This window comes from Saimiri boliviensis, chromosome 13 (assembly GCF_048565385.1).
Source record: "Saimiri boliviensis isolate mSaiBol1 chromosome 13, mSaiBol1.pri, whole genome shotgun sequence".
In the NCBI taxonomy this organism is placed as follows: domain Eukaryota; kingdom Metazoa; phylum Chordata; class Mammalia; order Primates; family Cebidae; genus Saimiri; species Saimiri boliviensis.
Genome location: NC_133461.1, coordinates 63,682,951 through 63,695,518, shown reverse-complemented (window position 1 = coordinate 63,695,518; position 12,568 = coordinate 63,682,951). Strand labels below are relative to the sequence as shown.

The 12,568-nt window shown below is 44.0% G+C and overlaps 1 protein-coding gene across 1 annotated transcript in view; it reads left to right on the top strand.

The window, feature by feature from the left end:
• Positions 1-12,568, top strand: part of LAMA1 (laminin subunit alpha 1) — a 180,642-nt gene that overhangs the window by 112,302 nt on the left and 55,772 nt on the right. The window contains exons 29-33 of the mRNA XM_003924833.4: positions 828-965; positions 6,102-6,223; positions 8,666-8,752; positions 9,017-9,210; positions 11,341-11,483. Coding sequence (XP_003924882.1) covers positions 828-965; positions 6,102-6,223; positions 8,666-8,752; positions 9,017-9,210; positions 11,341-11,483 — 684 coding nt within the window. The remainder of the gene's footprint in view (positions 1-827; positions 966-6,101; positions 6,224-8,665; positions 8,753-9,016; positions 9,211-11,340; positions 11,484-12,568) is intronic.

Here is a 12,568-nt window from a genome sequence, read left to right as displayed (position 1 = left end):
CCACTTATAAGTGGAGTAATACATGGCGCCTGCCTGTAATCTCAGCTACTCAGAGGCTGAGGCAGGAGAATCGCTTGAACCTGGGAGGCGGAGGCTGCAGTGAGCCAAGATCGAGCCATTGTACTAGAGCCTGGGCAACAGAGTGAGACTTTGTCTCAAAAATAAATAAATAAAGTAAGTAAGTAAGTGGAGTAATACAAAATTTGTCTTTTTGTGAATGGCTTGTTTCACTTAGCATTAGGTCCTCTAGGCTCATCCATGTTGTAGTATGCATCAGAATTTCCCTCCTTTTTAAGGCTGAGTAATATTCCATTGTACATACATGCTACATTTAGCTTTTCCATTAATCTGACAAGGAATAAACTTGGGTGGCTTCCCCATCTTGGCTATTGTGAATAAAATAATGCTGCTATGAACATAGGGGTTGAAATATCCCCTTGAGATTCTGCTTTCAGATCTTTTGGGTGTGTGCCCGAAAGTGGACTTGGAGAATCATATGGTACTTGAATTTTCCATCTTTGGAGAGACAGAAACGGTATAGCTGCTGGTTTTTAGTGTACCATTTTACACTCTCATTGGCAGTGTACAGGGTTCCAGTTTCTCACCAACACTTGTCAGTTTTTGTTTTTTTGATAGTTGATATTCTAACAGGTGTGAGGTGGTATCACCTTGTGTTTTTGATTTGTATTTCCCTGATGATAGAGATGTTGAACTTCTTCTCATATACCTGTTGGTCATTTCTGTGTCTCCTTTAGGGAAATGTCTATTCAAGTCCTTGACTCACTTTTTAATCAGACTTCTTTGTCCTCCCTTTTGCATCCCTGCAGGACTGTGCCCCTGGGTACCACAGAGGGAAGCTCCCAGCGTGGGGTGGCAGGGGACCGCGCCCTCTGATTGCTCCTTGTGTGCCCTGCAATTGCAACAACCATAGTGACACCTGTGACCCCAACACTGGGAAGTGTCTGGTATGCTGGTTTGTGGGGGTGCTTGCCTGAGCTTAGAATTCAGGTGGACTCTTGAGTGTCAGATTTCTGGTCTAAGTCACAGCTGTGCCTTGGTTTAGTGAGAGGTTAAATTTAGCTGAATATAAAATATAAACATATTTCCTTGAGGAGGGCATAGCTTAGTAGTTGTGACCTTCTCAGTGGAAATTCTTTTATAAATTTTACTTTCTTGATGAATATATTTATGGGCATCAATTTGGGAATTACGGTCATGCACCAAATAACGTTTCCTTCGGGTCCACAACATATCGCATATGGGACAGTGGTCCTATAAGTCTATCATACTGTATTTTCACTGTACCTTTTCTATGTTAGATAGAGTTAGGTGCACAAATATTTACCACTGTGTTGCAACTGCCTACAGTATTCAGTACAGTAACATGCTGGACAGATTTGTGGCTCTACCACGTGGCCTCGGTATATAGTCAGCTGTGCCAGCTAGGTTTGTGTAAGTGTACTCTATGATGTTCACACAGGGACGAAATCAGCTAGGGATGCATTTCTCAGAAAGGATCCGCATCTTTAAGTGACGCATGACTATAGTTGCATGCCTTGTTTTTAATTGCAGTACTGGTGGCCATACTCAAAATAAATGAGAACTGTGTCTGATAAAGTTTTGGGGCTCACATGGGAATTTTAAAATAAGTTAATGCCAGTGTTGAAAATGTATTTATCTGTGTAAAGTATTGCCTTCTCCTTTCATTTAAAAAAAAATGCATATTCTTGGCCTGGTGCGGTGGCTCATGCCTATAATCCCAGCACTTTGGGAGGCCAAGGTAAGCAGATTGCCTGAGGTCAGGAGTTCGAAACCAGCTTGGCCAACATGACGAAACCCTGTCTTTGCTAAAGATACAGAAACATAGCTGGGCATGGTGGCAGGTGCCTGTAATCCCAACTACTTGGGAGGCTGAGGCAGGGAGAATCACTTGAACCTGGGAGGCAGAGATTGCAGTGAGCTGAGATCGCGCCAGTGCACTTCAGCCAGGGCAACAGAGCCAGACTCCATCTCAAAAAAAAAAAAAAAAAAGCATGTTTTCTAGGGGATGATAACACAGCACATTATTATTTACATGTTAGTGTGTGTTTGTTTCTCAGCCACCTTCTCCTAGACCAAGATTGGTCTCAGGGACACGTGGAGAGCTCTGACCACTGTAAACGATTAAGCGACCCAGACAGAAGCCTTGCAGCTGTGACTCAGGACAGACTCCTGTGTCCATGATTTTGTTTAAGCCAATGAGGCAGATAAAAAAATAATCCGATGTTTGTTTCCTACTCCTGAAGGCTCATGCTTTGCAATAACTCAGGTGGAAACACTGAGTACTGGTATAAATTGTTCCAAGATTAACTCGTCTTGGGTAAAATAATGCATTGAAGGGAAATGAGCGACCCACCAAGAACACACCCGAAGCCTTGGAGATCCTGGGTGTGGCCCAATCGCCAGAAAACGCAGGAGCCAGAACAGAGGAATCAGGACTGCAGCTTCCCAGCCTGCCTCCTGCCACATTTTGATTTCGACGTTTCCCGCTTTTTACAGATCTGTATTCTGCGTTTGTCCCTAGGGACTTCTTCATGCATGGTCACCACTTACTGCCAATTCCTGTCACCAGAGGCCATTATAAACAAAGACTGGTATCTGGGCTTAGAGGATGGGATTTCAGGGTTGCAGTGCTTCTTCTATTCTTGTCAGAGTCCCTTCAGATTTTTTTTTTTTTTTGAGATGGATTTTTTTGTTTTTTTTTTTGAGATGGAATCTTGCTCTGTCACCCAGCCTGGAGTGCAATGGCACAATCTGCTCACTACAACCTCCCCTCCTGGGTTCAAGTGATTCTCCTGCCTTAGCTTTCTGTGTAGCTGGGATTACAGGTGCCCCCAACCCCCACCACGCTCAGCTAATTTTTGTATTTTTAGTTGAGACGGGGATTCACCATATTGGCCAGGCTGGTTTCAAACTCCTGATCTCAAATGATCCTCCTGCCTTGACCTCTTAAAGTGCTACAGTTACAGGCATGAGCCACTGCCTCTAGCCATCCCTTCAGATCTTAAGTCTGAATTGTAACATCCATGCCAGGCAGTAATTTAGTGTGTATTTTACATGCCTCCAGCAATGGAGAGCTCAATCCCAGAGCTGCGCCTTTGGGCAGCTCTGATTCTTCCTGGACCCAGTGCCCATGGACCATGCATCTGTTGGTGCAGTTTTATTCTTTGGAGCTGTTGAGATAAACCATGAGTTCAGATTTATCCATGAAAAGTGATGGGATCAGCCGGGCACAGTGGCTTATGCCTGTAATCCAGGCACTTTGGGAGGCAGAGGCAGGCGGATCGTGAGGTCAAGAGATCGAGACCATGGTGAAACCCTGTCTCTACTAAAAAATACAAAAATTAGCTGGGTGTGGTGGCACGCACCTGTGGTCCCAGCTACTTGGGTGGCTGAGGCAGGAGAATTGCTTGAACCCGGGAGATGGAGGTTGCAGTGAACCGAGATCGTGCCGCTGCACTCCAGCCTGGTGCCTGGCAACAGAGCAAGACTCTGTCTCAAAAAAGAAGAAGAAAAAGAAAAAAGAAAAGTGGTGGGATCTTAACAAATACCTTGTGAAACTACTTGATCAAATCCCTCTTTCCCATGTCCAAAGGCTCTGAATCTTCAGCCCTCCCAGTCACATACCCTCACATACCTGGAGGCCGGATGGAGTGGTCACGGGTTCATTCACCAGCTGGGGGAGTGCATGTCACCATTTGTCTTCAGTATCGTGCCCTGAGCCTAACGCCTTTGCTCCTGGAGTCGGTGGGAGCATCCCTCCCTAACTCGAGGTGCTACGTTCCACGGCACAGCCGGAACAGCATAGTCGTGCCCACCCTGTCACTGCCGCCTCACCACGTTGACTAGACACAAGACCCTTGCACTCTTCCCCCCAGTACTGCGCCTCAGTCCCTTCTTCCTTGCTCTTCGAGCTCACGACCTTCCTTTCTGTCCTCAGTTTTTCTAATCCTTTTGTGGTTTAGTGCAATTCATTTCCCCTCAACAAAACCTCCTAAGCGCTCCCTCTGTACTTATTGTACAGGTGGATGTGAAGACCTTTTGGGATCTGATTTTGTCATCAGATAGGATGTTTAGGTCACTGGGTGTTTGGTATTACCATAAAAGTGATTGATTGGAAGCATGGCTTGGAAGCGCGTGGGGAGACTGAGGACCAGGGCGGTAGCTTGGGAGCCCCTCTTCCTGGTTACCCCTGCCCTACCACCACCTTCTGGGAGATACAACTGAACCTTTTTACATCAACGAAAAATTGGCAGGCATTCTCTGTGCATTCCCCATAGCAACGAATTCAGCCCACACGTCAGTTCTCATTAGAAGGTCCTTCTTTCCTCGCCACTCTTGGGGAAGCTTGTCTTTGCTTCTCTAGGGAGCCCACAGTCCATCTAGGGGGAGTTGGTGTTAGCAGTGGAAAACCTTAAAATCTTCAATTCTCTCTCATCATCTGATATTTATTCCTTGTCAGGTTTAGGCCATGTGATTAAAACATGTCTTTAGCACATTTACTTTTCAAGAGAGAGATTACAAATTTTACTTCTAAAGAGAGATCAGTTTGAGAGGTCAAGTAGATCCCAGTAAAATTTATCTTCATCAGGAAAAAAAAAAAAAAAGGAATAGAACTTTAAAATGGAAAATACTAGAATTTTTAAAAAATTTAAATGAACTTAAAATCGTCTTTTTTTTAACATGCAAAAAGATTTCTTTCCTCTCACTGCCAAGGATAAAAATGTGGGTCAGTCTGGGAGTTTGCTCAGGGGCTCCTTGGTGATCCTGGTTTTTCTACATCAGACACGGAATCTTGTGCCCAGGGGCTGAGTAAATAGAGAATTGAGCAAATGACAATTTCAAATTGGAATCAGATGGCAAGAACTGCTTGTTCTTTTAACTTTAAAAATGTGTACTCTTGGCCAGGCGTGGTGGCTCACGCCTGTAATCCCAGCATTTGGGAGGCTGAGGCAGGTGGATCACTTGAGGTCAGGAGTTTGAGACCAGCCTGACCAACATGGTGAAACCCCTTCTCCACTGAAAATACAAAAATTAGCTGGGCATGGTGGCACAGTGCCTGTAGTCCCAGCTACTCGGACTGAGGCGGGAGAATTGCATGAACCCAGGAGGTGGAAATTACAGTGAGCTGAGATCGTGCCACTGCACTCCAGGTGACAGAGTGAGACTCTGTCTCAAAAAACAAAAACAAAAACAAAACAAAACAAAATAAAAAACTGTACTCTTTTTAACAGGAAGACTATAGTCCAAAGGATAATAGAAAATTTAACTGGAAATGTCACACGAGGTGGCTCAGGCATGTAGTCCCAGCTACTTAGGAGGCAGGAAGATCACCTGAGGCCAGGAGTTTGAGACCAGCCTGAGCAACATAGCCAGACCCCTTATCAGTAAAAAAGAAAGTTAAAAATTAGCCAGGCATGGTGATGTGAAAGGCTACGTGAAAGGCTGAGGCAGGAGGACCATTGAGAGCCTGGGAGGGCAAAGCTGCATTAAGCTAGTATTGCACCACTGCACTCCAGCCTGGGCGACGCAGGGAGACCTCGTCTCTTAAAAAAAAAAAAAAAAAAATTAACTGGAACTTAGTTGTTGATTGCAGTAATCTATTATTGGTGATCTAAAACCATGAGTTTTCGTCCCTCGTTGTCTGTTTCCTGAATCCTCTATCCATTCTTCAGCTCCTCACATGTGGTTGTTGAACCCTGACTATGTGCAAAACTGGTATTTCAGATTTTTTTCGGGGGGGGGACACTAAATATTTTTAATCTATGTTTTAAAGTTCTGAAAACTACTTTTAGGGCCCTTGTGTCTATTTTCCTTAAGAATAAGGTCCTAGTAATTTCTTGGCTGTATTGGATGAATGCAGTCTTATGATGAATGAAAGCCGCAGAACTGGAAATGTATCCAGGATTTTTAAAATATGGAGGAAAATGCCCCCCCTTTCCTGAAGAATGTTTTTAAAGGCTGGCTGATAGAACATGTGGCAGTGCTTAGCTACTACCAGATAAGAAGTATTTCTAACAATCTCCCATTTTTTCCCTCTTCCTTTAAATGTGGGCTCCCAGAACTGCAGCGATAACACAGCAGGTGACCATTGCGAAGTGTGTGCTTCTGGCTACTACGGGAAGGTGACTGGCTCAGCAAATGACTGTGCTCTGTGTGCCTGTCCTCACAGCCCCCCTGCCAGGTGAGCCCCAACAGGTGCAGCCTGGCATGCTGGGCTGCCCAGGGCTGCTTCCAGTTCAGCCTCCTTTTCAAGGGTCTCTGAGTGGTCTGTGTTGATGAATATTCTCCATGGGTTGCAAAAGGCTAATTTTAAGAAAAAGCATTCATTCTCAAAAGCATTGGAAGAGAATCGTTTCAAAAGCAAAGCATCTGTGTTGCTATAGGATGTTTGGATGGAACCAGTTAAAGAAAGGACTTTTAGGTTTTGTTTTTTTATGACTCATTTTAGCCCACAGCATATGTATCCAATCTGCATGGAAATGAATTTTTATTAATTTTATTGATAATGATACAAAAGAACCCAATTGCCATTTAAGGGAATGGGGTTAGAATTTATGTAAGCCGGTGCCTAAGTGCTGAAATGCCACATGGTGATAAAATTGGGAATAGTTTCTACCTTGTACTCATGATGCTTATACAGAATTATCTCAATACAGAAAGGAACCAGAGATTTTTAAAGTGAGAATTAGAATATCAAAGAATCTTTTTTTTTTTTTTTTTTTTGAGATGGAGTTTCGCTCTTGTTACCCAGGCTGGAGTGCAATGGCGCGATCTCGGCTCACCGCAACCTCCGCCTCCTGGGTTTAGGCAATTCTCCTGCCTCAGCCTCCTGAGTAGCTGGGATTACAGGCACGCGCCACCATGCCCAGCTAATTTTTTGTATTTTTAGTAGAGATGGGGTTAATCTTCTTTGGTTCAAATGAATTGTAATTCATCAATAATATTTCATTATCACTTAGAATATTTGGCAAGGTATTGAACATATAAAGGTCAAATGCTGACTTTTGATATACTGAAAAGAAGTCTTCCTTTTAATATTTGTTTGAATCTTCTATTTTTTATTGCCTCCAAGTAAAGGACACCTGACGGTGAGTACCGAATGAGAGGCACTTTGTGCACTTCCCTTGCAAGCTATGAAGCATCCTAAAATTTGTTGTTATTAGTGCTTATCTTTTGTATTAAATCTACATCTGTAAAATTTGACTCATCAATTCCATTTTTATAGTCTATGCTATAGAAATGCATTCATGTGTGTGTAAAGATGGATGTGTTTAGCATTGCTTGTACTCAGGAATGGGGAAAATGGAAATAATCTACTTACAGGGAATTGATCATATACGTTGTATTACATTCCTGGAGTGAAATATTGTACAAACATGGAGCAAAGCATAAGGCATATCTGTAGGCACAGAATTGGAGACATGGCTAATTGAAGTACGTAATTGAATATGTAGCGTGATGCTATTTTGGAAAATATTCACATCTGCATGTCTATTCATACCCATCTATAGGTGGCGATATGTGCCCAGAGAAGTATTTGGAAGGACATTTTATCCCACTACTTTGTGCATTTCTGTACTGTTTGAATATTTTACTTCTTCAGTCCTAAAAAGGTTATAAACATCCCTGAAGTCCACATCAATAAATTAAAGTCTGTGCTGTCAGGAAGAGATTGTGAGGATGTGAACATTCTGTGTGTGCTCTAAATCTGAGATGTCCTAACAAACACATGCTTTATTTTCTACATATTTTGTTTCCATTGAAGTCTGTCTCTTTACTATTTTAAGGAGGGAAAAAGGTCAGAAGTGGTGTGGCACTGATAACTGATGCTGGAAACCTCACCTTGCTAACCAAAGGAACCAGACTTGGCTCTAACGCGTTTGGCTTTTTATTGTTGTCTCCGGTAGTTTGTATACGCCCAGCTCAGCCTTTAGATGGCGCATTGGTCATTTGAAACGTGAAGGCAGAGGGCAGGGGACATTGAGAAAAAGGAATAAAACAAAAGCAGAAACCCATGAATAAGGAGATGAAATCCTAGTCGATGATTAAACTTTGAGAGGCTCTGTCATTTTGCTTCTGGTAGCCTACCGCATAACGCCCTGCCTGCCTTTAGGTCCGTTGATTCTCAAGTTCTGCCTCACTCTCTTGGCTTTGCTTCCCCGGCTTGCCTTTCTCATCTTTCATTACAGTCAATAAAGTTCTGTTTGTCAGCGTGTGTTCAGCCATCTTCCCCCTGCTGTTTTTCATGCTTGCTCATTGTTGTTTCAACTCTCTGACCACTTTATCACCTAGTAAACAAAGACCCTTTTTCCCTGGCACACTCTCTTGTTGGGTGGCTAATTAATGATAATCCCTAAGGTCAGTCTTCTTCCACTTCACATTCACACGATTGTCCCTGGACAGGGTCTCATGAATGTCCTTTGGATACAAGATGTGAGTGCATCATTGATTGCGTTTATTTTCCTTCTTTTTGCCCAGTAGATTGTAAGCTCTAAAAAGCTATGTGTAATCACATTAACTTTGAGACCAGTATGGTGTATCCTTAGAATAATGAATAATAAGTACCTTCAGAAAGATGGAAGTTGTATATCTGAAAACTCAAAAAGAAATTCTTTTCCTCCAGTTTTAGTCCCACTTGTGTCTTGGAAGGTGACCACGATTTCCGTTGTGACGCCTGTCTCCCGGGCTATGAAGGACAACTTTGTGAAAGGTACGCGGGTGAATTGTCATGCAGAAATCCTTGGGGTACTCTGTTCCTTTTATAAGGTATTGGGCATATCTACTATAGTGATCTGGGAGTCATTATTAATTTGAATGTCCCTGATTGAAATAGGACCTCATTACTGTTCTGAAACAAGTTTTCCCAAGATGAATGGATCTGTGCTTTGCATTTCATTGGATGGAAATGGTTACTGTTGCGAGTTAGAAGCTGTTGTTGACCTTCCTGTCTACCTACATCCCTTCTTTTCTGTAGGTGCTCCTTGGGCTATTATGGGAACCCTCAAACACCAGGTGGCAGTTGCCAGAAGTGTGATTGTAACCCTCACGGCTCTGTCCACGATGACTGTGACCGCACATCTGGGCAGTGCGCCTGCAGGCTGGGGGCCTCGGGGATCCGGTGCGAGGAGTGTGAACTGAGGCACATTCTGGTGGAAACGGCTTGTGTTTGTGAGTATTTCTCCTGTAAATGTGTAAAGATGGTTTTTCCTCCCAAATGTATCAGGAAAGAAGTGGTGACAGCACGCTACAGTGTCAGTAGGATATAGAACGTCCTATTTTATCTTATATTTTATTTTCATTTTATTATTTTCTAAGATTGCTGTTACATCTGCTGAACTAAACCTTTCATCGTGCATTTTCTAGCTGAGGCCGGAAGTGCTAAGATACGAGTTTATTTCTCTGGCACTCAGAGCAGCACAGAGGTTTCAACTTTCTCATTTAGAGGCATTAGTATTTCCTTTAGTGGAGCCAGGAGTGACTCAGCATGGGAGAGGAAACAGCTTTTTGGGGTTCTCATTTGTGTTGCCCAAATTTCATGATAGCTTCCGCTCTTGGCGATCATGGATTTTTTTCTATTTCTTTTCTCTTTTCTTTCTTTCTTTCTTTCCTTCTTTCCTTCTTTCTTTTTCTTTCTTTCTTTCTCTTTCTTTCCCTTCCTTCCTTCCTTCCTTCCTTCCTTCCTTCCTTCCTTCCTTCCTTCCCTCCTTCCTTCCTTCCTTCCCTCCTTCCTTCCTTCCTTCCTTCCTTCCTTCCTTCTTTGACAGAGTCTTGCTCTGTTGACAGGCTGGAGTGCATGGAGTGCAGTGGCGAGATCTCAGCTCACTGCAGTCTCCGCCTCCCAGGTTTAGGCAATTATCCTGTCTTAGCCTCCCAAGTAGCTGGGATTACAGGCACATGCCACCATGCCCAGCTAATTTTTTTGTTTTTAGTAGAGACGAGGTTTCACCTTGTTGTCCAGGCTGGTCTTGAACTCCTCACCTCATGATCCACCCACCTTGGCCTCCCAAAGTGCTGGGATTACAGGCATGAGCCATTGCGCCTGGCCTCTTTTTTTTTTTTTTTTTTTTTTTTGAGACGGAGTTTCGCTCTTGTTACCCAGGCTGGAGTGCAATGGCGCGATCTCGGCTCACCGCAACCTCCGCCTCCTGGGTTCAGGCAATTCTCCTGCCTGAGCCTCCCAAGTAGGTGGGATTATAGGCACACGCCACCATGCCCAGCTAATTTTTTGTATTTTTAGTAGAGACGGGGTTTCACCATGTTGGCCAGGTTGGTCTCGATCTCTTGACCTCGTGATCCACCCGCCTCGGCCTCCCAAAGTGCTGGGATTACAGGCTTGAGCCACCGCGCCCGGCCTGCGCCTGGCCTCTTTTTTTGTTTTGAGACGGAGTCTTGCTCCATCCCCCAAGCTGGAGGGCAACGATGAGATCTTGGCTCACTGCAACCTCCACCTCCCAGATTCAAGTAATTCTGCTTCAGCCTCCCAGGTAGCTGGGATCACAGGTACCCACCACCTCACCTGGCTCATTTTGGTGTTTTTAGTAGACACAGGGTTTCACCAAGTTGACCAAGCTGGTCTTGTACTCCTGACCTCAGGCAATCCGCCTGCCTTGGCCTCCCACTGTGCTGGGATTACAGGTGTGAGTCACCACACCCGGCCTACCATGGATTTTGTTAGTTTTGTTTTTCCAGTTATTTATTTTGCCAGCAACTGCATGATAGTCACCTTGGGATGTCTTCTCAGGGTTTCATGGGGAAGAGAAGAAGGCATGTTGGGATCATGGCATTGGAGACCTTTTTTGCTTTTACTTTTGTGTTAAGTATAGGTACAAACACTCCCACTATTCTCTCCAGTGTCCCTCACTTGTACTTGCGAAAGATGCATTTGCAAACCGTCTGAGGAGGTGACAGAGCAGGCTGTGGAAGGAAATGCTGGGATTCAGTGAGTGGGTCCTAGTTAAAGATGAGCCAGGCACCATAAAGATGGGGGCAATAGAATGAAATATGTGCCAGAACTGGGCGTCACTCTCAGCCTTAGCTGTTTCTTTCTGTGTGACCTCAGGGAAGTTCCTTATCTGATCTGAGTCTTGGCATCGTTATTGAATAGGGGCTTAGCACTTCCTGCCACGTGACCCATGGCACAGTTGGAGTGAGAATGAGATCAGATGTGCACATGGGTCTTGGAGTGTACTCTAACCACATATGTCATTTTCACAAAACAGCTTATGCAGCCCTGTGGAAAAAACGGGCAGACCACATCGCATTAACTTTGACCCTCCTTTTTAAACATTTTTCGTATAGCCTGTGACGATGAGTGTACAGGTGTGCTGCTGAATGGCTTGGATGAGATCGGTGATGCCATTCTTTCTCTGAACCTCACTGGCATTGTCCCTGTCCCATATGGAATTTTGTCAAACCTGGAAAATACAACTAAATATCTCCAGGTAGGTGTTAGAAATACAGAGCTGGACAGACACTTAACCTCTCTCATTCAGGGATGTAGTGAGTGGGAATGGTGGGAGTCATTCCATGTGTCCTCCCTGACGGTACGAGAGCCCAGCTTTCGTCGGCCCCCGCGGGCAGGTTTCCAGCCTTTCCTTGACTGTAACCAGGGACCAGCACTTGCTTATCTTGCATGCTAACGTGTTTCACGGTGGGACAGCTGTCGTTGGTCTCTAGAGGACTCCTTATAAATGCTGCCCTCTGTGGTCCTCTTTCTGCCTTTTGGGATAAGACCAAGTCTACTTGCTTTCCTGTAACACAACTTTGGCTATTTGTAAACAGCTGCCCTATTATAAAAGCGGAAGACAAATCTGAACGGTATCTTCTTTAAAGTTGGCTCATGCTGACGATGAACCATTTTCTTTAAGTATATTGTTCTTCTCTTCACTAGAGTTGCAGGACACAAAAGTCTCTCCTCCCTGGAAAACTATATTAAATGTCTGTCAGTAAGTCAGAATTTTATGTTTTCATCAACAGGGCCTGGGTCAAAAAAGGATGAGGAGTTAAGAAATTAACTTAGTAGACAGCATCTTACTATAGCATTTTTATTTTATTTTATTTTATTTATTTATTTATTTATTTATTTTTGAGACAAGGTCTCCCTCAGTCACCCAGGTTAGTGTGCAGTGGCGCAGCTATGGCTCACTGCAGCCTTAATCTCCCGAGCTCAAGGGATCCTCCTGCCTTAACCTCCCAAGTAGCTGAGACTACAGGCGCGCACCACCATGCCCCGCTAGTTTTTTTACTTTTATTTTTAGTAGAGATGAGATGCCTAGGCTGGTCTTGAACTCCTAAGCTCAAGCTATCCTCCCACCTTGACCTCCCAGATAGCTGGGATTGCAGGCGTGAGGCACCGCACCTGACCCACTTTTAATTCTAATTGGAAAACAATGTGATTCTTAAATTTTGCTTTATATGTACATTAGAATTTGACATAATCTAGACAGTGTGCCAAGCAGCAATAAAAAGGGTGGCCATTCCTAAATGCCTTTTCTTAGATAAGAGCTTTCCTCAAACTGAACACTTC